Source organism: Grampus griseus (genome assembly GCF_964374135.1).
Source record: "Grampus griseus genome assembly, chromosome: 2".
In the NCBI taxonomy this organism is placed as follows: domain Eukaryota; kingdom Metazoa; phylum Chordata; class Mammalia; order Artiodactyla; family Delphinidae; genus Grampus; species Grampus griseus.
In genome coordinates, this window is record NC_139018.1 from 95,902,139 (window position 1) to 95,925,441 (window position 23,303).

At 38.8% G+C, this 23,303-nt stretch overlaps 1 protein-coding gene across 3 annotated transcripts in view; it reads right to left on the reverse strand.

Annotated features, from left to right (window-relative positions):
- LEO1 (LEO1 homolog, Paf1/RNA polymerase II complex component) overlaps positions 1-22,642 on the reverse strand; it is a 49,210-nt gene extending 26,568 nt beyond the window's left edge. For all 3 annotated transcript variants that reach the window (XM_082649044.1, XM_082649043.1, XM_082649045.1), the window contains exons 1-6: positions 22,551-22,642; positions 8,742-9,497; positions 6,062-6,166; positions 2,033-2,127; positions 917-1,062; positions 114-198 (exon numbers count right to left, since the gene is read on the reverse strand). In XM_082649044.1, the coding sequence (XP_082505170.1) occupies positions 114-198; positions 917-1,062; positions 2,033-2,127; positions 6,062-6,166; positions 8,742-9,497; positions 22,551-22,608 (1,245 nt within the window). In that variant the 5' untranslated portion in view covers positions 22,609-22,642. The remainder of the gene's footprint in view (positions 1-113; positions 199-916; positions 1,063-2,032; positions 2,128-6,061; positions 6,167-8,741; positions 9,498-22,550) is intronic.
- Between the last annotated feature and the right edge of the window lie 661 nt (positions 22,643-23,303).

The following is a 23,303-nucleotide window of genomic DNA, read 5'->3' on the forward strand; positions in this document are numbered from 1 at the left end:
ATTTGTTTGTTGATAAAACAAGAAACATAAAAAATCATTTTCAAAAGCTCAAGTCCCAAGTTAATATTCCCAGGTTTTACTTTATAAAAGAAAAAAAAAGCACAGAATAGTACCTTTAATTTTAACCTGGTTCTACCTTCTTCATCCAGCATTTCCTCATCTTCAAATTCATCTTCATAATATTGAGGATCAAAAGGTCTACAAATTGTTTTTAAAATAAACTATTAATCACATTCTGTAAGAAATATCATTACTGTTATATAATGCAACTCTAAAAAATCACAATAATTAAAAATCATAATGGTCAACTATAAGGAAGCATTCAAATTACTGTACCTTCTTGAAATTTGGTGTTAATACATATTGCTTGAAATAAAGTGCAAGCAAGGCTAAATATTCAAACTATTCTTTATTCTTATATGTCTTCCGAAGAGTAGACCACACATACTCTAGCTTTCCACATCATTTTGCTTAGGGAAAAAATTTTAAATTACACAAGAGCTTGCATGTTACTTAGTGAATAATACCCATCAACACTGTTTAACCGTCCAAAACCATTAGTTTTTCTAGATCCACAATGACTTCTACAGTAGACATTGGCAGTTTCTCTAGCAAACTTCACCACTCTCAGTTCCAGCTTTTTCAGGGATCCATTAGTCAGAAACAACCAAAGACTTGTGGTGTCTGTTAATTCATAAGAAATACCAGACTGCTAAAAACAATTACAAGCATTAAAAGTCTCCTTTACCAATAGTCCATACTTTTTCTATCACAGTATATACTTGATTTATTTTTTCAGAGCTACATAACCAGTTTTCCATTTTGTGATTAGTCAACTCATACAAAATAAGAAAAATATCAACATTCTACATATCTCTATCCAACATTAAAAAACACTATTAACTGATCCCCTTACCTGGGCTCTACACTGAGAAAGTTGGGCAGCTTAACAAAATACAAATCATTTCCTAAATCAGTGTTTACTTTGGGTATTTCTACTTCTATTCTGGTCTCAGGAATTGGCTCCTCCTCCTGTTGATCCTGAGGCAATCCATTTTCATCCTAGTGAAAGAGTCACAGAATTTTAGATCTTGATGGGACCTTAGAGGTGGTCTAGCTCAACTTCCACACTTTAATTGCTTAGGCAGATAAGAAGTATAATGAGACATGACTTTAGGGTTAACATCCATCCCTACCAACCAACTCCCCAAAAACCTCATGCAAAACAAGATCTGTTTGAAGGCATCAATATAAGAAAATATCTCTTTTGTGATAAATCTACCTTCCACATATTCACTGATAGAAGTGTGAAATTAATCAGCACTTCAATATGAAGTCACTCTATCAATTAAAATCAGAGAAGATTATCAACAAAACACAAAAAACATTTAAACCAATGGTTCTCAATTCACAGGTCCTTGCAGTCTAGTAGTCTCTTAAGGTACGGCGCTAACCTCATGCTGGGCAGTTCTTTTTCTTTCTTTCTTTCTTTCTTTTTCTTATCCATTTTTTCCCAGTGATAACATCTTGCAAAACTATAGTGCAATATCACAACCAGGAGACTGACCCTGATACAGGCAGACACAGGACATTTCCATCACCACAAAGATTCATGCTGCCCTTTTACAGCCACATCCACTTCCCTCTTGCCCTCATCCCTCCTTAATCTCCATTAATCTCTTCTCCATTTCTACAATTCTGTCATTTCAAGAATGTTATATAAGTGAATTCATACAGTATGTAACCTTTTGGGACTGGCTTTTTCTCACTCAGCGTAATTCCCTGGAACTTCATCCAAGTTGCTAACGTATATCAATAGTTAAATCCTTTTCGTTGCTCAGTAGTATTCCGTGGATGGATATGCCATGGCAGTTATTTCTAATCCTCCTTATGACCAAGTGCTCCCTAATTAACTGAGAATGTCATCTGTCTGTTGTATTTTCATACTGCAATTCATTTATCAACTTCCTCTTCCCAGCATAGAAGACAGATTTAATACCCTCCTCCAATTCTCACTGGTAATTATACTTACAACAGGCTGTCCTGGAGTGGGTGGTTTATCTTCCCCATCACTCCCTGAAGATATATCATCTGCACCTCCAAAGAGATCCATGGTTCCACTATTATCTTCCATATAGGAGAAAAAAATGCTTAGTATTAATATCTATAACAATGATTCTTCAAAGCTATCACTTCAACATATTCCCAAGGTTTCTAGACCAAGCACCCAGAAACCACTCAAACACAACCCTGAGCCTGGCTCTCAAAGATCTGACAAGAATGTCTGTGGAGAGGGAAGGGGGCAAATCCAGTGAAGGGCAAAGCTGCACAGGAGGCACTCCTTTCTCCCTTCACTCACAGCATCCTTGTTCTTCCACTTTCCTCTATTCCCCAGGAGCCCAAAAATATCCTCCTACAATCTAGATACTCAAATTTGGGGCTTAAGCACTCTACACAGGCCTATTCTCTATAGAGTCCCTCAAGTTTTAAAATTACAGGTCCATGTCTACCCAGGTCCCCCTCCTCTCAAGCAGAACTTCACCCAGGTATAGGCAAAACAACAACATCAACAACCATCTGTAATAAATCAATAAATCAAGGTGGGGTAGTAGAGGAGGTGACAGGAAGATAGGAGGGCAGTCAAAAAGAAGACTGCTTGAAATTGGGGTTATAAAAGAGTTATGATTATTGGTAATGACATGATCTAGGATAAAACCATGGGAGTGAGTTACTGAGACAAGGTGAAGGACCGATCACTGAAAAAGAAGAGGCAACAAAAAAAAAAAAAAAGAAGAGGCAACCTATTAGAATGGCCAAAATTCAGAACCCTGACAACACCAAATGCTGACAAAAATGTGGAGCAACAGGAACTCTCATTCACTGATGGTGGGGATGCAAAATGGTACACCCACTTTGGAGGACAGTCTGGCAGTTTCTTACCAAACTAAACATACTCTTACCACATGCCCCAGAAATTGTGCTCCTTGGTATCTGCCCAAAGGATCTGCAAATTTACATCCACACGAAAACTTGCACACGAATGTTTATAGCAGCTTTACTCATAACTGCCAAAACTCAGAAGCAACCAAGATGTTCTTCAGTAGGTGAATGGATAAACTGGTACTTCCAGACAATGGAATACAGGAACACCTCGGAGACATCTTGGGTTTGGTTCCAGACCACCACAATAAAGTGAATATTGCAATAAAGTAAGTCACATGAAATTTTTGATTTCCCAAGGCATATAAAAGTTGTATTTACACTATGCAGTAGTCTATTAGGTGTGCAAATGCATTACGTCTAAAAAAATGCACACATCTTAATTTTAAAACACTTTAAATTTTAAAATTATTTAAAAATTATGAAATATTTTATTGCTAAAAAATGCTAACCATCATCTGAGCCTTCAGTGATCATAATCTTTTTGCTGGTGGAGGGTTTGAAATATCACAAGAATTATCAAAATGTGACACAGAGATATGACATAAGCAAAAGCTGTTAGAAAAATGGCGTCAACAGACTTGCTCAATGCACAGTTATCACAAACCTTCAATTTGCAAAGGACACAGTATCTGAGACGCACAATAAACTGAAGTGCTATATTACAAGGTATGCCTACATTACTCAGTGCTAAAAATAAATGAGCTGTAAAACCATGAACGACATGGAGGACACTTAAATACATATTACTAAGTGAAAGAAGCCAATCTAAAAAGGCTACTTACTATATGATTCCAACTATGACATTCTGGAAAAGGCAAAACTATGGAGACAGTAAAAAGATCATTGGTTGCCAGAGGTTAGGCAGGAGGGAGGGATGAACAGGCAGAGCACGGAGAATTTTAGGACAGTGAAACTATTCTGTATGACATGAAGATGGTGGATCCATGTCATACATTTTTCCAAACCCATAGAATGTACAATACCAAGAAGTGAACCGTAATGTAAACTATGGGTTTTGGGTGATTACAATATGTCATTGTAGGTTCATCAATTGTAACATATGTACCATTCTGGTGGAGGACGTTGATAGTGGGGCAAGCTATGCATGAGTGGGGGAAGGGCATATATGAGCAATCTCTTGCCCTCAGTTTTGCTGCAAACCTTAAACTGCTCTAAAAAAAAAATTTTTTTTTTTTTAAAAAAGAGGAGGAAGGAGGAAGGTCACAAGTATTGAAAAGTTTATCTATATGATAAAATCACCAAAACTACAACTCCATCCAGCAACACTCACACGTCCCCACTTGATTATTTTCTTCTTAGGTCTTATCACCATCTAACATTTCATTTACTTATTGTGCTATTATTCTCCCTACCTTACACTGACCCCACCAGAATATGGGTTCTACAAGGGAGCAGTCTTTATCTGTTTTGATTATTGCTACATTCTGAGCGCACAGAATAGTACTAGTACAAAGCAGATTCTCAATAAATAACTGTAAACAGATAAAATAATTAATATATCTAATTCTCACAACAATGCTGTTACGTGGTTAGCATCACCTCCTTCTTACAGATCAGAAAATTTAAGGGTAGTAAGTAATTAATTTGACCAAAATCATATAGTTAGAAAGTGCAAAGAACCACAAAGATTCTAACTTGGATCATCTGATTCCGAAGTCCATGTACATAGATCTAAAGATCTTTAAGTAAACCCCAGAGCTTGTTCTGTCCAGCTCTCTCCTTTTCTCTCTAGTTGACTCTCTAAATGTTTCCTTTAGTTATACTGTTACTTGTGACAATTTATATAAACTATTTAACATTAATGCCTAATTACCATTCAGCACAAAATGGTTGTGCATATCAAACTTATGTTTGCTGTAACTTTTATACTAACATCTTATCTTTACTGTATAGTAATTAGCCATTTGAAATGTAGTCACATGAAGAGATGAACAGGTAGATCTTTTAACCTTACAACAAACCCACATTACCTAACACTGGGGTTTTATAAACTCTTCATCTAAACCAGAGCTTGGGGACTTCCCTGGTGGCGCAGTGGTTAAGAATCCGCCTGCCAGTGCAGGGGACACAGGTTCAATCCCTGGTCCGGGAAGATCCCACATGCCACAGAGCAACTAAGCCCATGCGCCACAACTACTGAGCCTATGCTCTAGAGCCTGAGAGCCACAACTACTGAAGCCCGTGCACCTAGAGCCCGAGCTCTGCAACAAGAGAAGCCACTGCAATGAAAAGCCCACGCACCGCAATGAAGAGTAGCCCCCGCTCGCCGCAACTAGAGAAAGCCTGCCCACAGCAAGAAAGACCCAATGCAGCCAAAAATAAATTAATTAATTAATTTAAATAAATAAACCATAGCTTGAAGAATATGGTTCTTCATCTGATATTAACCTATTAAGAACTTAAGAACAAGCTAACAGGCTTCCCTGGTGGCGCAGTGCTTAAGAATGCGCCTGCCAATGCAGGGGACACGGGTTCGAGCCCTGGTCCGGGAAGATCACACATACCGCAGAGCAACTAAGCCCGTGTGCCACAACTACTGAACCTGCGCTCTAGAGCCTGTGAGCCACAACTACTGAGCCCGCATGCCACAACTACTGAAGCCCGCGTGCCTCGAGCCTGTGCTCTGCAACAAGAGGAGCCACCACAATGAAAAGCCCACGCACCGCAACGAAGAGTAGCCCCTGCTCACCACAACCAGAGAAAGCCTGCATGCAGCAACGAAGACCCAACACAGCCAAAAATAAATAAATTTACTAAAAAAAAAAAAAAAAAAAAAAAGAAAAAGAACAAGCTAACAAGCTGCGCTGCAACTGTCATTATTCAAACCAAAGAATGGACATTGCCATCTCCACCTCAACCAAAGCCTCAGCCCATAACAGCAGATTCGCTCTGACTATAAATGAAGCAGGTTCTTCAACTAATTAAGTGCAAGCAGTTTCTAATATCTGTACAACTTGCCTGTGTACACTAAATGTACCCACACTCTCTTCTGTGCGTCTTGCAGTCTGGGGCCAGTGCCCAGGGTTGGGAATGCACTACAGCTAAATGCAGAGAGAGGGATGGAAATACAGATATATAAAAGAAGTAATTTGAGTACCTTTTGGTACCTCAGTGTCACTATCCGCTTCTGAATCAGATGCAATTGCATTCTTGCGTTTCATTCGTAAAACTTCATCTTCACTATCACTGCCTCTCGCAGATTCTGTAAGAGGAGAATCAGAAGATCTGCATAATCACAGTCATATCATTACTTAGAATTTTGTGTTTTAAAAGCAACATTAGGAAAATAAATAAATAAATAAAAGCAACATTAGGGATAAACAAACTGTGGTACACCCATACAATGGAAAACTACTCAGTAATAAGTAAGAATGAACTACTGATACATGCAACGATTCGGGTAAGTCTCAAATGCATTACACTAAGTGAAAGAGAAAAGGTTACATACTGTATGATTCCATTTATATGATGACATTCTCAAAAAGACAAAACTACAGTGACAGAACAGAGCAGTAGTTGTCAAGGGTCACAGGTGGGGAAGTATATAACTACAGAAGGTACAGAATGAGGGAGTTTTCTAGGGTGACAGAACTATTCTGTATCTTGACTGTGGTGGTGGTTACACAAATCTATACATGCATTGACACTAACAGAACTGTACATACACACACAAAAATCAACTTACTACAGTAAATTTTAAAATAAAATTAATAAAAGGAACATTGGTTTCTGTAAGCAGAAAAACTTGGGAGAATGCAAAAAGCAGTACTGAAACTTATAATTAAATTTATATACCACTCATTACAGAAGAAAAAAAAAGAGGTAAAAATATTGCAATGGAAGAGACAAATATATCTGGATGGTACAATTATTTACCTAATTGTAAACTTCAAACATGAACCACTATAATAAAGAAGATGTGACACATATATACAATGGAATATTACTCAGCCATAAAAAGAAACGAAATTGAGTTATTTGTAGTGAGGTGGATGGACCTAGATTCTGTCATACAGAGTGAAATAAGTCAGAAAGAGAAAAACAAATACCGTATGCTAACACATATATATGGAATCTAAAAAAAAAAAAAAAATGGTCATGAAGAACCTAGGGGCAGGATGGGAATAAAGATGCAGACCTACTAGAGAATGGGCTTGAGGACACGGGGAGGGGGAAGGGTAAGCTGGGACAAAGTGAGAGAGTGGCATGAATATATATACACTACCAAATGTAAACCCAATAGCTAGTGGGAAGCAGCCGCATAGCACAGGGAGATCAGCTAGGTGCTTTGTGACCACCTAGAGGGGTGGGATAGAGAGGGTGGGAGGGAGGGAGACACAAGAAGGAAGAGATATGGGGATATATGTATATGTATAGCTGATTCACTTTGTTATAAAGCAGAAACTAACACATCTTTGTAAAGCAATTCTACTCCAATAAAGATGTTAAAAAAAAAAAAAAAGAACCATTGTAGAACTAGTTAAGAATTAAGCAGAATGACCAGCTACAAGATTCCTAATATGACCCTAGTTTTATATTAGCCTGCTAGTATTTGGGAAGTAGTGCATGAGCCTTAATGATTTTGGTAACAGTACAAATAACTCTACCCAGAACTAGTTACTGAGTACTTACTGCAGTCCTATAGTCTATATAGACCTATATCCATCTCTGGAAATTTTCTGATCTCCTCTCCTAAATAATGCTAAAATGTGGTGTTGAATGCTATCCTGAGGTATGTATTACAGGGGAAAAGACCCCCTCTCTCCATACTGCAGCTCTTAAGAAGACAGGATCAATATGTAATTATAATCAATCATTTATAAAAATGAAGCAATCCAGATATTAATTACTTCAGGAAGACTTCCAACCTAATCAAAGTGACTTTTATATAATACAAAAAAAGAAGATGGCTAATTGTTTTAATATTCTACATGAGAACGTGTTAACTTCAGGAGAACAGTGTAAATGACTATTATAAAACAGGGTCCAAAAGCCAAAGTTCAGCTCTGTGTTTCCTGCTGTCTTTAGGGAATGAATGTTCTGATCCAAGCACATCTCCCCAGGATGAGGACACATATGTCAAGCTATCATAGCTCATTGAGATCATCCAGCCGTGTTTTCACTTTCTGGATATTATGCTCCCCAGGTCACCTCCTGATTGTTATAATTTGGCATCCAATGTAGATTTTCCCCCAAAGGAAAGGATACAATGATAAGAGAGAAATAATTGATGCTCTTGAAACAAACAATTTTGCAATTCAATTTTTATAGTTTCCTGTGAATTTGATTAGTTTGAGCAAACTCCTTGGAGCCTGATTACCTCTGGAGGATGAAATTTTGGATCTCAAATAAAGTGAGCTGGAACCTGGTGTTCACACCTCATTATAGTTACCCTATGGGGGAGGTTCAATGGTATTGGGTTTTTTCGCCCAGGCAAATCTCTTCTCACCTGAGGCGTGCTCTTAGTTACCCACAAAAATGGAACTAACTATTTGATATCTAGCTACTTTAGCACTATACATCTTTCTCTAAGACTTTCCTCTTTAAATTTTTTTCTTCCTGATCTATCATATATTAAATGGAAGGGGAATAGAGAGAAATAATACATGGATTAGGAAAATGTTTAAAGGCAAAATGTATAGAGTTAAAAAAGGCTAAATGGAGGGACAGAAGAGAAAAAACAGGGTACTAAAAGTAGGAACGTGAAAAGAATAAATGAGCCCCTGCTGTACCTGAATGCTTCTACTAAACCATTATGGTTCTCATAAATGTATTACCTGACTTATGGTCTTGTTCCTCTTCATCATCTGAATGCCTGTGTTCTTCATCCGAGGCCTGTGGCCTTTCGTCATCAGAATTTTGCATTTTCTCCTCATCAGACATCTGTGGCCGCTCTTCATCATCAGAATTCTGTTTCTCGTCATCATTATCAGAAGCTGCTGGCCGTTCATCATCAGAATTAGCCTTCTCCTCCTCAGACAGTTGTTGTCTCTCATCATCTGAAAGCTGAGGCCTCTCCTCATCATCTGTGTTCTGCATTTTCTCATCATCATCAGAATTCTGCAGTTTATCTTCATCAGATCCTTGTGCCCTCTCCTCATCATCAGAATTTTGTATCTTTTCATCATCTGACTGGTCACTTTTATCTTCTCTGCACCATTTTTCATCATCTGAATGTGCTTTTTCAGAACCTTCCGCTTCTGAGTGATGGCTCCCTCCATCTGATCTATGACCTTCATCGTCATCGTCATTGTGGGCTTCTGATCCACTATGCTGATCTACATCTGAGGGATCATTGTCTTCATGGTCAGAACGCTCAGAAGCTTCTGATCTATTGTCTGATCCTTCAGAGTGATTATCACTCCCACTGTGATGAGAAGCTCCCTCATCCTCACTGTCATCTCCAAACAGTTCCTTATTACTTGGTTTTCCTGAGTCATCTCTTTCATCTTGATCACTTTCACTTCCAGAGGCATTACTGCCAGAAGCAACATTCTCTTGATCAGAATCTGAGCCTGATCCAGAATCAGAATCTATGGGATCATATAAACACAGGGTGATGTAAGCAAAAAAAGCAGAATAAGGAACACCAAAAGTCCATCCCAACATAAAAGCAATGAAAAAACTTGTCAAAAGCTGTTAGCATCTATTTTCTCAGACTCTGGAAACTAACTAAAAGTTGCAGCAACCAGGAGAATGCTTAACAAGAAAAAAAAGCTGAGTCTCAGTAAGAAAAAAGGGGTGTTTTAACATACCCCCCCACCCCCAACCCACCCCTTGGTCAAGGGTACCTTGACAATAATAGCCCAAATTTCTGGTGCATGTACCATTAATGGAGGAAGCAGAAGGCACCTCATTTGCAAAGAATCATGGTTGTTAGTTTTGATCTGTCTGGTGGATCACTGAAAGGACTGGCTCAAAAGGCTTGACTTTATCTCACCTAACTTGGAACTCTCTTGTTACTAAGGAAGCTACCTGAGAGTGTTGGTCAAAAACATTTACAGGCAAATGTATTAGTTGCCTCTGTATGGGAAAATGGAAAGCAGTTGAGGCAAACAACAGACTAACTAAAAAGCTTGGGAGAAAAGGCTGAGGAATGACAAAATACAAGGGTTTTTAAAAGTTTCCACAATAAACGAAAAAAAAAAGAAAAGAAAAGGAAAAACACCACCCACATATTCTTACTGACCTGAAAAGCCATGCACTTGCCCAGGGCTGTGCACATGCTCAAGAAAGAACCAAGAAGGCCCTAAACTCTCACTTCCAGCTGACCTTCAGGCTCTGTGCAAGCAGGAAATGAAGGCAAAGACACAGGTTGTAAACAACCTGGTTGAGTGTTGAAAGCATGCCCTAACACACACACAGAGCCAACCTGCAAAGGCTGAGAGTTTTTCGTTATTGTTTTTGTTTCTTTTTGTGGCATTTAAGGAAATCTCTGTCCAATCACTAGCTGACCACTAAGCTAATGGAACAGAGACTTTAGTGGCTATACACAACAGACTGCAGACTTTACAAAATCAGTTCAAAAGAGTCAATAAACAATAACTACTACAACAAAGAGCAACAACAAATGCTGGGGGGGGGGAAGAGAGTGCTGTCCTGAGTAACCACATTATAATATTCAAAATGTCCATATATCAACAAAAAATTATAAGGCCTGCAAAGAAAGAAGGAAGCATGGCCCATACATATGAAAAAAGGCTACACACCGTCCCTGAAGAAGCCCAGTCAATGAAAATGATGTCTTACAAAATAGAGAATATCAATAAAAAGACAGATATTATAAAAAAAGAACCGAACAGAAATTCTGGAGTTGGAAAGTACAATAACTGAAATGAAAAATTCACTAAAGGGACTGAACAGCAGATGTGAGTAGGAAGAAAAAAGAATCAGGAAACTTTAAGATACATCAAATGAGGGCTTCCCTGGTGGCACAGTGGTTGAGAGCCTGCCTGCCGATGCAGGGGACGTGGGTTCATGCCCCGGTCCGGGAAGATCCCACATGCCGCGGAGCGGCTGGGCCCGTGAGCCATGGCCACTGAGCCTGTGCGTCCGGAGCCTGTGCTCCGCAACGGGAGAGGCCACAACAGTGAGAGAGGCCCATGTACCGCAAAAAAAAAAAAAAAAAAAAAAGATACATCAACTGAGATTATCCAGTCTGGTGAACAAAAAGAGAAAAGAATGAAGAAAAATGAAAAGTCTAAAGACTTGTGAGAAACCAGCAAGTGTACCAATCTATGCATAATGGGAGTTCCAGAAGAAGAGAAAAAAGAGAAAGGGACAGGAAGAATATTTGAAGAAATAATAGCCAAAAACTTCCCAAATTTGAAGAAAGACATCGACGTACACATACAAGTTGATCAACAAATACCAAGTAGGATAAAGTTAAAGAGAGCCACACCTAGACACATCATTATCCAACTGTCTAAGACAAAGAAAAAATCCTGAAAGCAGCAAAGCAACAGGTTCCATACAAAGGGATCTTCAATAAAGATAACAGTTGATTTCTCATCAGAAACCATAAAAACCAGGAGGCGGTGGTATGAAATATTCAAAGTGCTGAAAGAAATACTGTCAACCAAGAATTCTATATCCAGCAAAACTATCCTTCAAAAATGAAGGAATTATGAGCAACAACAACAAAAGATAAATTGGATTTCCTCAAAATGAAAAGCTTTTATGCAAGAAAGGACATTATCAAGAATGTGAAAAAACAGCTTACAGAATGGGAGAAAATATTTGCAAACCATATATCTGTCAAGTATATGTATATACTTACAGTATAGTATCCAGAATATATAAAGAATGTTTACAACCAAAAGACAAAAACCCATTTGAAAAATAGACATTTCTGCATAGTTACACAAATGAAACAAGTACATGAAAAGATGTATCATTAGCCTCAATATCATTAGCCTTTAGGAAATGGAAATCAAAACCACAATTAGATATCACTAGACACCAACAGCAATGGCTGTATTTTAAAGAGCAGGGTGGGGGGGAAGTAAAATAAGTATTGGCAAGGATATGAAGAAATAGAACACTCAAACACTGCTAGTGGTAATTTAAAATGGTCCAGCTGCTATAAAAAATGGTTTGGTTGTTTCTCAAAAAGTAAAACAAAGAATTACCATATGACTCAGCAATTCCACTCCTATATATATACCCAAAAGAACTGAAAACAGGCACTCACACAAGTACTTGTACACAAATAGCATCACTATTTAAAAGTCAAAAGATGGAAATAACCCAATGTCCATGAACAGCTGGATAAACAAATTGGGATATATACACAGAGTGGAATACTATTCAGTCATTAAAAAGATATGAAGTACTGATACATACTACAATGTGGATGAACTTCAAAAACATGATGGTAAGAGATAGAAATCAGACACAAAGGGCCACATGTTAGGAATTCCCTGGTGGTCCAGTGGTTAGGACACCACATTCTCACTGCCAAGGGCCCGGGTTCAATCCCTGGTTGGAGAACTAAGATCCCACAAGCTGCGAGGCGCAGCAAAAAAAAAAGCCACATGTTTTATGATTCCATTTGTATGAAATGTCCATAATAGATAAATCCATAAATGCAGAAAGCAGACTGATGGTTCGTGGGGGCTAGCAAAGGGAGCAAATGGCAAGTAACTACTTAATGGGTATGGCGTTTTATTTTGAGGTGATGAAAATGTTTCAGAACTAGACAGAGATAGTGGCTACACAACATTTTAAAGGTACTAAATACCACTGAATTGTTCACTTAAAAATGACATATTCAGGGACTTCCCCAGTGGTCCAGTGGTAAAGAATGCACCTTCCAATACAGGAGACTCGGGTATGATCCCTGCTCAGGAAACTGAGATCCCACATGCCACAGGGCAACTAAGCCCTCGCGCCACAACTACCGAGCTCGTGCGCCTCAATGAGGGAGCATGCATGCTGCAAACTACAGAGTCCATGCATCCTGGAGCCCATGTGCCACAACTAGAGAAAGAAAAAAATGGCATATTCTGCAACCAAACTGAAAAGAAGTAGAACTGTCACTATTTGCAGATGACATGATATTATATATAGAAAATCCTAAAGACTCCACCAGAAAACTGTTAGAACTAATAAATAAATTCAATAAAGTTTCAGGATACAAAATCAATATACAGTTGTGATTCTATACACTAATAATGAGCTATATGAAAGAGAAATTAAGAAAACAATCCCATTAACGATTGTATCAAAAAAAGTAAAATACTTAGGAATAAATTTAACCAAAAAGGTGAAAGACCTGTACGCTGAAAACACTGATGAAAGAAACTGAAGAAGATACAAATAAATGGAAAGGTATTCCACGCTCATGGATTGGAAGAATCAATACTGTTAAAATGTCCATACTACCCAAAGCAATCTACATATTGAACACAATCCCTATAAAACTTCCAATGGCATTTTTTCACAGAAATAGAACAAAGAATTCTAAAATTTGTATGGAACAAAAAAAACCCCAAATAGCCAAAGCAATCTTGAGATAAAAGAATAAAGCTGAAGGCATCATGCCCTTGATTTCGAACTGTATTACGGACACAAAAATCAATGGAACAGAATAAAGAGCTCAGAAATAAACCCACACATATATGGTCAATTAATTTACAACAAAGGAACCAAGCCAAGAATACACAATGGGGAAAGGATAGTCTCTTCAATAAATGGTGTTGGGAAAACTGGACAGCAACATGCAAAATAATGAAACTGGACCACTATCTTACACCATATACAAAATTTAACTCTAAATGGATTAGACTTAAATTTTAGACGTGAAACCATAAAACTCCTAGAAGAAAACAGAAAGTAAGCTCCTTGACATGGTCTTGGTTATCATTTTTTGGATTTGACACCAAAAGTAAAGGCAACTAAAGCAAAAATAAACAAGTGTGACACATCAAACTAAAAAGCTTCTACACGGCAAAGGAAGCCATCAACAAAATGAAAAGGCAGGGCTTCCCTGGTGGCGCAGTGGCTGAGAGTCCGCCTGCCGATGCAGGGGACACGGGTTCGTGCCCCGGTCCGGGAGGATCCCACGTGCTGCGGAGCGGCTGGACCCGTGAGCCATGGCCGCTGAGCCTGCGCGTCCGCAGCCTGTGCTCCACAACTGGAGAGGCCACAACAGTGAGAGGCCAGTGTACCGCAAAACAAAACAAAACAAAAATGAAAAGGCAACCTGCTGAATGGGATAAAATATTTGCAAATCATATATCTGATAAAGGGTTAATATACAAAATATGTAAAGAACTCATACTATTCAATAGCAAACAAACAAACAATACAATTAAAAAATGGGCAGAAAACCTGAATAGACACTTTCCTAAAAAAGACAGATGGCCAACAGGTACATAAAAAGATGCTCAACATCACTAATCAGAGAAATGAAAATCAAAACCACAGTTAGAATGGTTATTTTCAAAAAGACAAGAAGTAACAAGTGTTGGAGAGGATGTGGAGAAAAGGGAACACTTGTAATTGTTGGTGGGATTGTAAAGTGCTGCAGTCACTATGGAAAACATTATGGAAATGCTTCAGAAAAAGAACAGGACTACTATATGATCCAGCTATTCCACTTCTGGGTATTTACCCAAAGAACACAAAAATACTAATTTGAAAAGATATATGCATGTCTATGTTCATTGCAGCATTACTTACAATAGTCAAGATATGGAAACAACCTAAGTGTGCATCTAGAGATAAATGGACAAAGAAAATGTGGTGTATATATACAATAAAATACTATTCATGCCACTGTAAATATGACATATATATATAATGGAATATTATTCAACCATAAAAAAGAAGGAAAGCTTGGGAATTCCCTGGTGGTCCAGTGGTTATGACTGGGCACTTCCATGGCAGGGGGCCTGGGTTCAGTCCCTGGTTGGGGAACTAAGATCCCACAAGCCATGTGGCACAGCCAAAGAAAAAAGGAAGGAAATCTTGCTGTTTACAACAACATGCATGGATCTTGAGGGCATTATGCTAGGTAAAATAAGCAGACAGAGGAAGACAAATACCGTATATATGATATCACTTATATGTGGGATCTAAAAAAACAAAGCTCATAGATACAGAGAATAAATGAGGGAAGGGGGAGAGGTGGGCAAAATGGGTGAAGGGAGTCAGAAGATACAAACTTCCAGTTATAAAAAAAATAAGTCATGGGGATGTAATATACAGCATGATGACTTAATAGACTGTATTGCATATTTGAAAGTTGCTAAGAGAGTAGATTTTAACAGTTCTCATCACAGTAAAATAAATTCTGTAACAAGGTATGGTGACAAATGTTAACTAGACTTACTGTGGTGATCATTTCACAATATGTATAAATATCAAATCATTATGTTGTACACATGGAACTAATGTTGTATGTCAATTATACCTTAATAAAAATAAAATAAGATGGTAAATTTTATGTTATGTAAATCTCACCTCAATAAAAACAAATTTAGAGTTTGTTGCCAGTGCCCTACAAGAAATGCTAAAGGGACTCCTTCAGGCCGAAATGAAAGGACAATGGGCAGTAACTTGAATCCACAAGAAGAAATAAAGAACACCAGTAAAGGTAACTAAATAGGTGAGTATAAAGGTCAGTATTAATGAATTTGTAGTTAGTGACTCCTCTTTTTTCATAAGATTTAATTTAAAAGACAATTGTATAAAACAATAATTATAAATCTACATCACTGGGCAGTGTATAAAGATGTAACTTGTGACAACAATAAAAAGTTGAGAGGACGAAGCTATATAGAAAAAAAGTTTTTGTATACTATTGAAATTAAGTTGGTATTAATACAAACTAGATTGTTAGAAATTAAGATTAATTGTAGTCACCAGAGTAACCATTAAGAAAGTTACTAAAACTAAAAATATACAAAGAAACAGGAAGGGAATTGTAACAGTACACTACAGAAAAAGCAGTCATAAAGGAAGACAGTAATAAGAATAATTGAGGAAGAAAAAACATGACATAGAAAACAAACATCAAAATGGCAGAAGTCCTTCTTACTGGTAATTACTTTAAACATAAATAAATCAACTTCTCCAATGAAAAGGCAGAAATTGGCAGGATGAATTTAAAAAATGATCCATCCTGGGACTTCCCTGGTGGCACAGTGGTTAAAGAATCCGCCTGCCAATGCAGGGGACACAGGTTCGAGCCCTGGTCCGGGAAGATTCCACATGCCGCGGAGCAACTAAGCCTGTGCACCACAATTACTGAGCCTGCACTCTAGAGCCCACAGGCCACAGTTATTGAAGCCCATGCGCCTAGAGTCCGTGCTCTGCAACAAGAGAAGCCACCGCAATGAGAAGCTCACGCACTGCAACAAAGAACAGCCCCTGCTCCCTGCAACTAGAGAAAGCCCGCATGCACCAACAAAGACCCAACGCAGCCAAAAATAAATAAATATATTTTTTTAAAAAAGATCCATCTATATGCTGTCCACAGGACAGTATAACAGTAGTTATACTGTTTATATAGTATAACTATATTAGTAGTTATACTAATATCAGGCAAAATAAGTCTTAAGAAAAATTGTTACAAAAGACAAAAAAGGACATCATAAAATGATAAAAGGGTCAATTCAACATGAAGATATAATTTAAAACATATATGCACCTGCATGTAAATCAATGAAGTTACAACACCCTCACACCGTACACAAAAATAAACTCAAAATGGCTTAAAGACTTAAACATAAGACATGACACCATAAAACTCCTAGAAGAGAACACAGGCAAAAAATTCTGACATAAATCGTACCAATGTTTTCATAGGTCAGTCTACCAAGGCAATAGAAATAAAAGCAAAAATAAACAAATGGGACCTAATCAAACTTACAAGCTTTTGCATAGCAAAGGAAACCATAAGCAAAATGAAAAGACAACATACAGACTGGGAGAAAATATTTGCAATTGATGTGACCAACAAGCGCTTAATTTCCAAAATATACCAATAGCTCATACAACTCAATAACAAAAAAACAAACAACCCAATCAAAAAATGGGCAGAAGATCTAAACAGACATTTCTCCAAAGATGACATACAGATGGCCAACAGGAACATGAAAAGATGCTCAACGTGGCTAATTATTAGAGAAATGCAAATCAAAACTACAGTGAGGTACCACGTCACACCAGTCAGAATGGCCATCATTAAAGAAGGCTACAGATGGGCTTCCCTGGTGGCGCAGTGGTTGAGAGTCCGCCTGCCGATGCAGGGGACACGGGTTTGTGCCCGGGTCCGGGAAGATCCCACATGCCGCGGAGCGGCTGGGCCCGTGCGCCACGGCCGCTGAGCCTGCGCGTCAGGAGCCTGTGCTCTGCAACGAGAGAGGCCACAACAGTGAGAGGCCCGCGTACCGCAAAAAAAAAAAAAAAAAGTCTACAGATAACAAATGCTGGAGAGGGTGTGGAGAAAGGAAACCTTCCTACACTGTTGGTGTGAAAGTACATTGGTGCAGCCACTATGGAGAACAGTATGGAGGTTCCTCAAAAAACTAAAAACAGAGTGGCCATATGATCCAGCAATGCTACTCCTGGGCAAATATCCGGACAAAACTATAATTCAAAAAGATAGATGCACTCCTATGTTCATAGCAGCACTGTTCACAATAGCCAAGACACGGAAACAACCTAAACGTCCATAGATAGAAGAATGGATAAAGAAGATGTGAGAGACATATATATATGTGATATATATATAAATATCATATTTATGTATACACACACACATATATACACAATGGAATATAAAAAAAGAATGAAATAATGCCATTTGCAGCTACATGGATGGACCTAGAGATAATCCTACTAAGTGAAGTAAGTCAGAAAGAAAAAGACAAATACCATAGGATATCACTTATGTGTGGAATCTAAAATATGACACAAATGAACTTATCTATGAAACAGAAAAAGACTCACAGGCATAGAGAACAGACCTGTGGTTGCGAAGGGGGAGTGGGGGTGGGAGAGGATTGGATTGAGAGTTTGGGACTAGCAGATGCAAACTATTATATACACTGAGTTGGCCACAAAGTTCATTTGGTTCTAAGTAAAAATAAAACACACATTTTTCATTTTCACCAAAACTTTATTAAATGTATTCATTAACCAAACGAACTTTTTGGCCAACCCAACAGAATGAATAAACAACAAGGTCCTATTGCATAGCACAGGGAACTATATTCAATATCCTGTAATAAATCATAATGGAAAAGAATATTAAAAACTATGTAATATATATGTATATGTATATATGTATAATATATAACTGAATCACTGTGCTGTACACCAGAAACTAACACAACATTGTAAATCAACTACACTTCAATAAAAAATATATATATATGTATATGCACCAAAAGAAAAAAAAAAACACCAACAGAATTGAAGGAAGAAATAGTTCAACAGTAACAACTGGAAACTTCAAATACCCCACTTTCAATAATGGTCAGAACAAAAAGAAGATCAGTAAGGAAACAGAGGACTTGAACAATGCTATAAAACAACCAGACATAATAGACATCAGTAGAACTCTCCACTCAACAGTAGAATATACATTCTTCCCAACTGCACATGCAACATTCTCCAAGACAGACCATAATTTTAGGACACAAAACAAGTCTCAATAAATTTGAAAAGACTAAAATAATACAAAGTATGTTCTCTGACCACAACAGAATGAAACTGAAATCAATCACAGAAAAAAATCTGGAAAATTCACAAATATGTGGAAATTAAACAATGCACTCAAACAATCAAGGGTGCAAAGAAGAAATCACAAGAGAAATTAGAAAATATTTTGACATGAATGAAAATGATAACAAAGCCTACCAATACTTAAGGGATGCAGGGAAAGCAGTGCTAAAAAGGAAATTTGTAGGGCTTCCCTGGTGGCACAGTGGTTAAGAATCCGCCTGCCAATGCAGGGGACACAGGTTCGATCCCTGGTCCAGGAAGATCCCACATGCCGCGGAGCAACTAAGCCCATGTGCCAAAACTACTGAGGTTGTGCTCTAGAGCCCGCAAGCCACAACTGAAGCCTGTGCACCTAGAGCCCATGCTCCGCAACAAGAGAAGCCACCGCAATGAGAAGCCCGTGCACCGCAACGAAGAGTAGCCCCTGCCCGCTGCAACTAAAGAAAGCCCACGCGCAGCAACGAAGACCCAATGCAGCCATAAATAAATAAACAAATAAATTAATTTTTTTAAAAAAGGAAATTTGTAGCTGTAAACACATACATTAAAAAACAAAACAGGGCTTCCCTGGTGGCGCAGTGGTTGAGAGTTTGTCTGCCGATGCAGGGGGCGCGGGTTTGTGTCCCGGTCCGGGGGGATCCTGCATGCCGCGGAGAAGCTGGGCCCGTGGGCCATGGCCGCTGGGCCTGCGCGTCCAAAGCCTGTGCTCCGCGGCGGGGGAGGCCACAACAGTGAGAGGCCCGCGTACCACAAAAAAAAAAAAAACAAAAACTCAAACTGATAATCTAACCTTTCACTTTAAGGAACTAGAAAAAGAAAACTATACTCAAAGCAAGCAGAAGGAAAAAAAATAATAAAGATTAGAGCAGAGATAAACAAAATACAGAAAAAATAATAGAATCAATGAAACCAAAAGCTCATTCCTTAAAAACTTAGGATTGACACACCTTTAGCTAAGCTGACCAAGGGAAAAAAAAAAACCCTCAAATTACTAAAACCAGGAATGGAAGTGGGGATTTTACTACTAATTTTTCAGAAAATAAGACTAAAAGAGAACACTATAAACAACTGTATACCAACAATTAGATAATTTAGATGAAATGGATTAATTCCTAGAAATACACAATCTACCAAAACTGACTCAAGATGAAACAATATCTGAATAGGCCTATAACAAGTAGAGTTTGAATCAGTAATCAAAAAGTTTCCAACAAAGAAAAGCCAGGACAAAATGGTTTCACTGGTGAATCCTATCAAACATTTAGAGAAGAATTTAATCCCTATCCTTCTCAAACTCTTCCAAAAACTTGAGTAAAGGGAACACTTCCTAACACATTCTAAGCCAGCATTACCCCAATACCAAAGCCAGACGAAAAAAATCACAAAAAAGGAAAACCACAGACCAATATCTCTCATAAATATGTATGCAAAAATAGTATCAAAATACTAGCAAACCAAATCCAACAACATATTAAAAGGATATACACCATGACCAAGTGGAATTTACCCTAGGAATACAAGACTGATTCAACATCTAAAAATCAAAATGAAACACAATATTAATAAAGGAAAAAATTTTGATCATCGTAATTGATGCAGAAGAGACATTTGATAAAATTCAACACCCTTTCATGATAAAACGACTCAACAAACTAGGAATCGAAGGTAATTATCTCAACGTAATAAAGGGCATCTACAAAAAACCCACAGCTAACATCATATGTAGTGGTAAAGAAATGGATGCTTTTTCCCAAAGATTAGGAAAAAGAAAAAGATGTCCACTCTCACCCTTCTATTCAACATTATACAGAAAGTTCTAGCTGGGGTAATTAATCAAGAAAAAGAAATAAAAGGCATCCAAATTGGAAAAGAAGAAGTAAAACCATCTCTACTCACAGATGACATGATCTTACATGTAGAAAATCCTAAAGAATACACACACACCCCAAACAACTATTAGAGCTAATATATTACACATGGTTGCAGGATACAAAATTAGCAAACAAAAATCAGCTGTATTTCTATAATTAGCAATGAACAATCCAAGAATGAAATTAAGAAAACAATTCCACTTGCAACAGTATCCAAAATGAAATATTTAGGAATAAATTTAACCTAGGAAGTGCAAGACTTATACAATAAAAACTACAAAACATTGTTGAAAGAAATTAAAGACGACCTGGCACATTTATACATGAAAGAAACACACTGGGCCTAGGCAGGAATTCTACCCACTGTTATACCAAGAAATCTGTCAAGTGTAGTTATTTTCTACGTCTGTCTTAGCCCAGGGAAATAATTAAATATGATGATATAACAGGAGTTACCTTGCCACATCCATCCTAAGTTCAGGACCAACAGCAACCTTTAAGGACAGATTTGGAAGTAAATCCTAGAGAGTTCTATAATTTAATGGTAAGAGAGAAGAATGCAGCAGTAGACTTACAAGAAGGTAAAACATGAAGCCCAGAGAAGCAACCATCTCCATACATCACTTCCCCATACCCTGAGTTTGCAATGGGAAAGCACTGCAGGGTACCTCTACTATTGCTTCTACCCATCCAATTATTTATCAAGTATGCATTAAGCACTGACGTAAGCTGAGGGTGGGCGGGGGGAGGACAATCTTTTCATCATTATATCCCCTACATCTAGCAAAGTAGCTGAAACATGACAGGGGATCTATAAATGCTGAATGAACAACTTCATGGAAGTGAGTCATGGGAGGGTTCACATGGTTCTGTGCCTTGAAGGGTGAACGGGATACGGACAAGTACAGATGAAGGGGAAAGGAAAACAACAGCGAAGTGAGTGGAACAAGAATATACTGGGCTCTATACTTCCAGACATCCTGACTAGAAAGAACATTCTGGATGTCCATCCTGGTAGAGCCCTCACACTAGACTTCCACCTGGTGCTCCCTTAACTATACTCTAAAAAATATTAATAAACTGAAGCTGGAGAAAGAAAAAAACAACCACGATAATGCACTATGCTAAGGAAAAAAGTAGGTACTACATTACTTTGAGCCTGGGGACTCGCAAGAATTCTGAACTTGGTCTTGGGCCCCTTCTGACTTCAAATCTCTCCTATTCATATTTCAAACTCAAATACCCACTCTGTGCCAGAAAGACTTCCTTGCACCATAAACATACACTCACTAATTCATTTCTGCATCAAATCCTTCATCCCTTCTCTCCAAACACAGACCTCCTACGCTCTCCAATCTAATACCACCGACTCAAGAAATTATCTAGAGTTTCTGCACAGGCTCTCGGAGGACACATTATCTTCTGCGTGTAACGCCTACATGCAGCCCTACCTCGGTATCCGTCCCAATCTCCTCACCCAGACATCTCAAACTCCCCAACACGCCACGCTCTGGTTTCATTCAAGAGGGCATTCTGAGCCCCTATGCAAATTCGCCCATCCCATCCCCATGTTCCTGAACACCTAATTTCCATTCATTCACAAGAGCCCTTACTCTGCGCTGGCCTGTGCAAGGCAGGACAGAGCAGGACTCCAAGGTTCCTCCTCCGGCTGCGCTGGCTTGCCCGGCCTCCACCCCTGCCCCGCGCCCCCTTCGCTCCACACGCTCCCAGGCACGGCTTGCTCCATGGACACCAAAAACCTCGAGGTACACACTCTGCGTCTGTCACTTCATTCCCGCCCTCCGGGAGGAGGCTGGCACCGCCGGGAGTGCAGGGGGAGCTGGGGCAGGAGTGCAGGAAGAGCCATCACTCGCCCGCGGCGCCGGAGCGCTCGCAGACCCGGAACCGGACCGCTGTTGAGCTCCCGCCGCAGAAGCCCCGCCACTCTCGCCTCCACCCAAGCCCAGATGACCCCACCTTTACGCTCAGCATCGCTGTCGGCGTCGCTCCCGAATAGATCCTCCATATCCGCCATTGCCGCGCACGTCAGCTGTCTTCACCGGGGGCGGCTCCGCCGCTGTCTTTACGGCACGGAACCAACGAAACGCGACAGTGTCGCAAAGATTCGCTAAAAATCTTTTAGCTTTTCAGCTACATAGTATAGCGTGCGCAGTGAAGCTGCACTTCTCGGCTCTCTTACGTCAGCAACCCTGCCCTTTCGTCAATATCTGTTCTTATTCGTGAGGATTCTCATCGGGGTACACCCGGTCTGGGTATCAGTGGAGCGGGCCGCAGCTGGGGGCTCCCCAGTGGGCCTGGGACCGTGTTAAACCTGCCAGGAGTCAGGCCTGAAGTCCTTTGTTTCGTATTGATCAGGGGGTTCTCAAATTGTTGCAAACTCCAAAGTGCTTTTGTTTCTGTGGGTTATATCTAATGCTATTTACTGTAATAGTAATTAAGGCAGAAATTTTTAAAACTCGTTTAAAAATAATAAACAGGTTAACATAAATAGCATTTAAAAATTTTAACCGACTGTATTTTTTCTAAAACAAAACCAAAAAAAATTGAGTGGAATTGTTTTAGTTTTGAAAATATCTTTAGTGTCTGTCTCAAATGAAGACAGATGAATTCTCATACCTGCTTCTATATTCAATCTTTTGAGAAAGGTTTTGGTTGAAGCTTATGAAGAAAATCAGACCTAACACACGTATGTATGTGATTGGGAAAGGG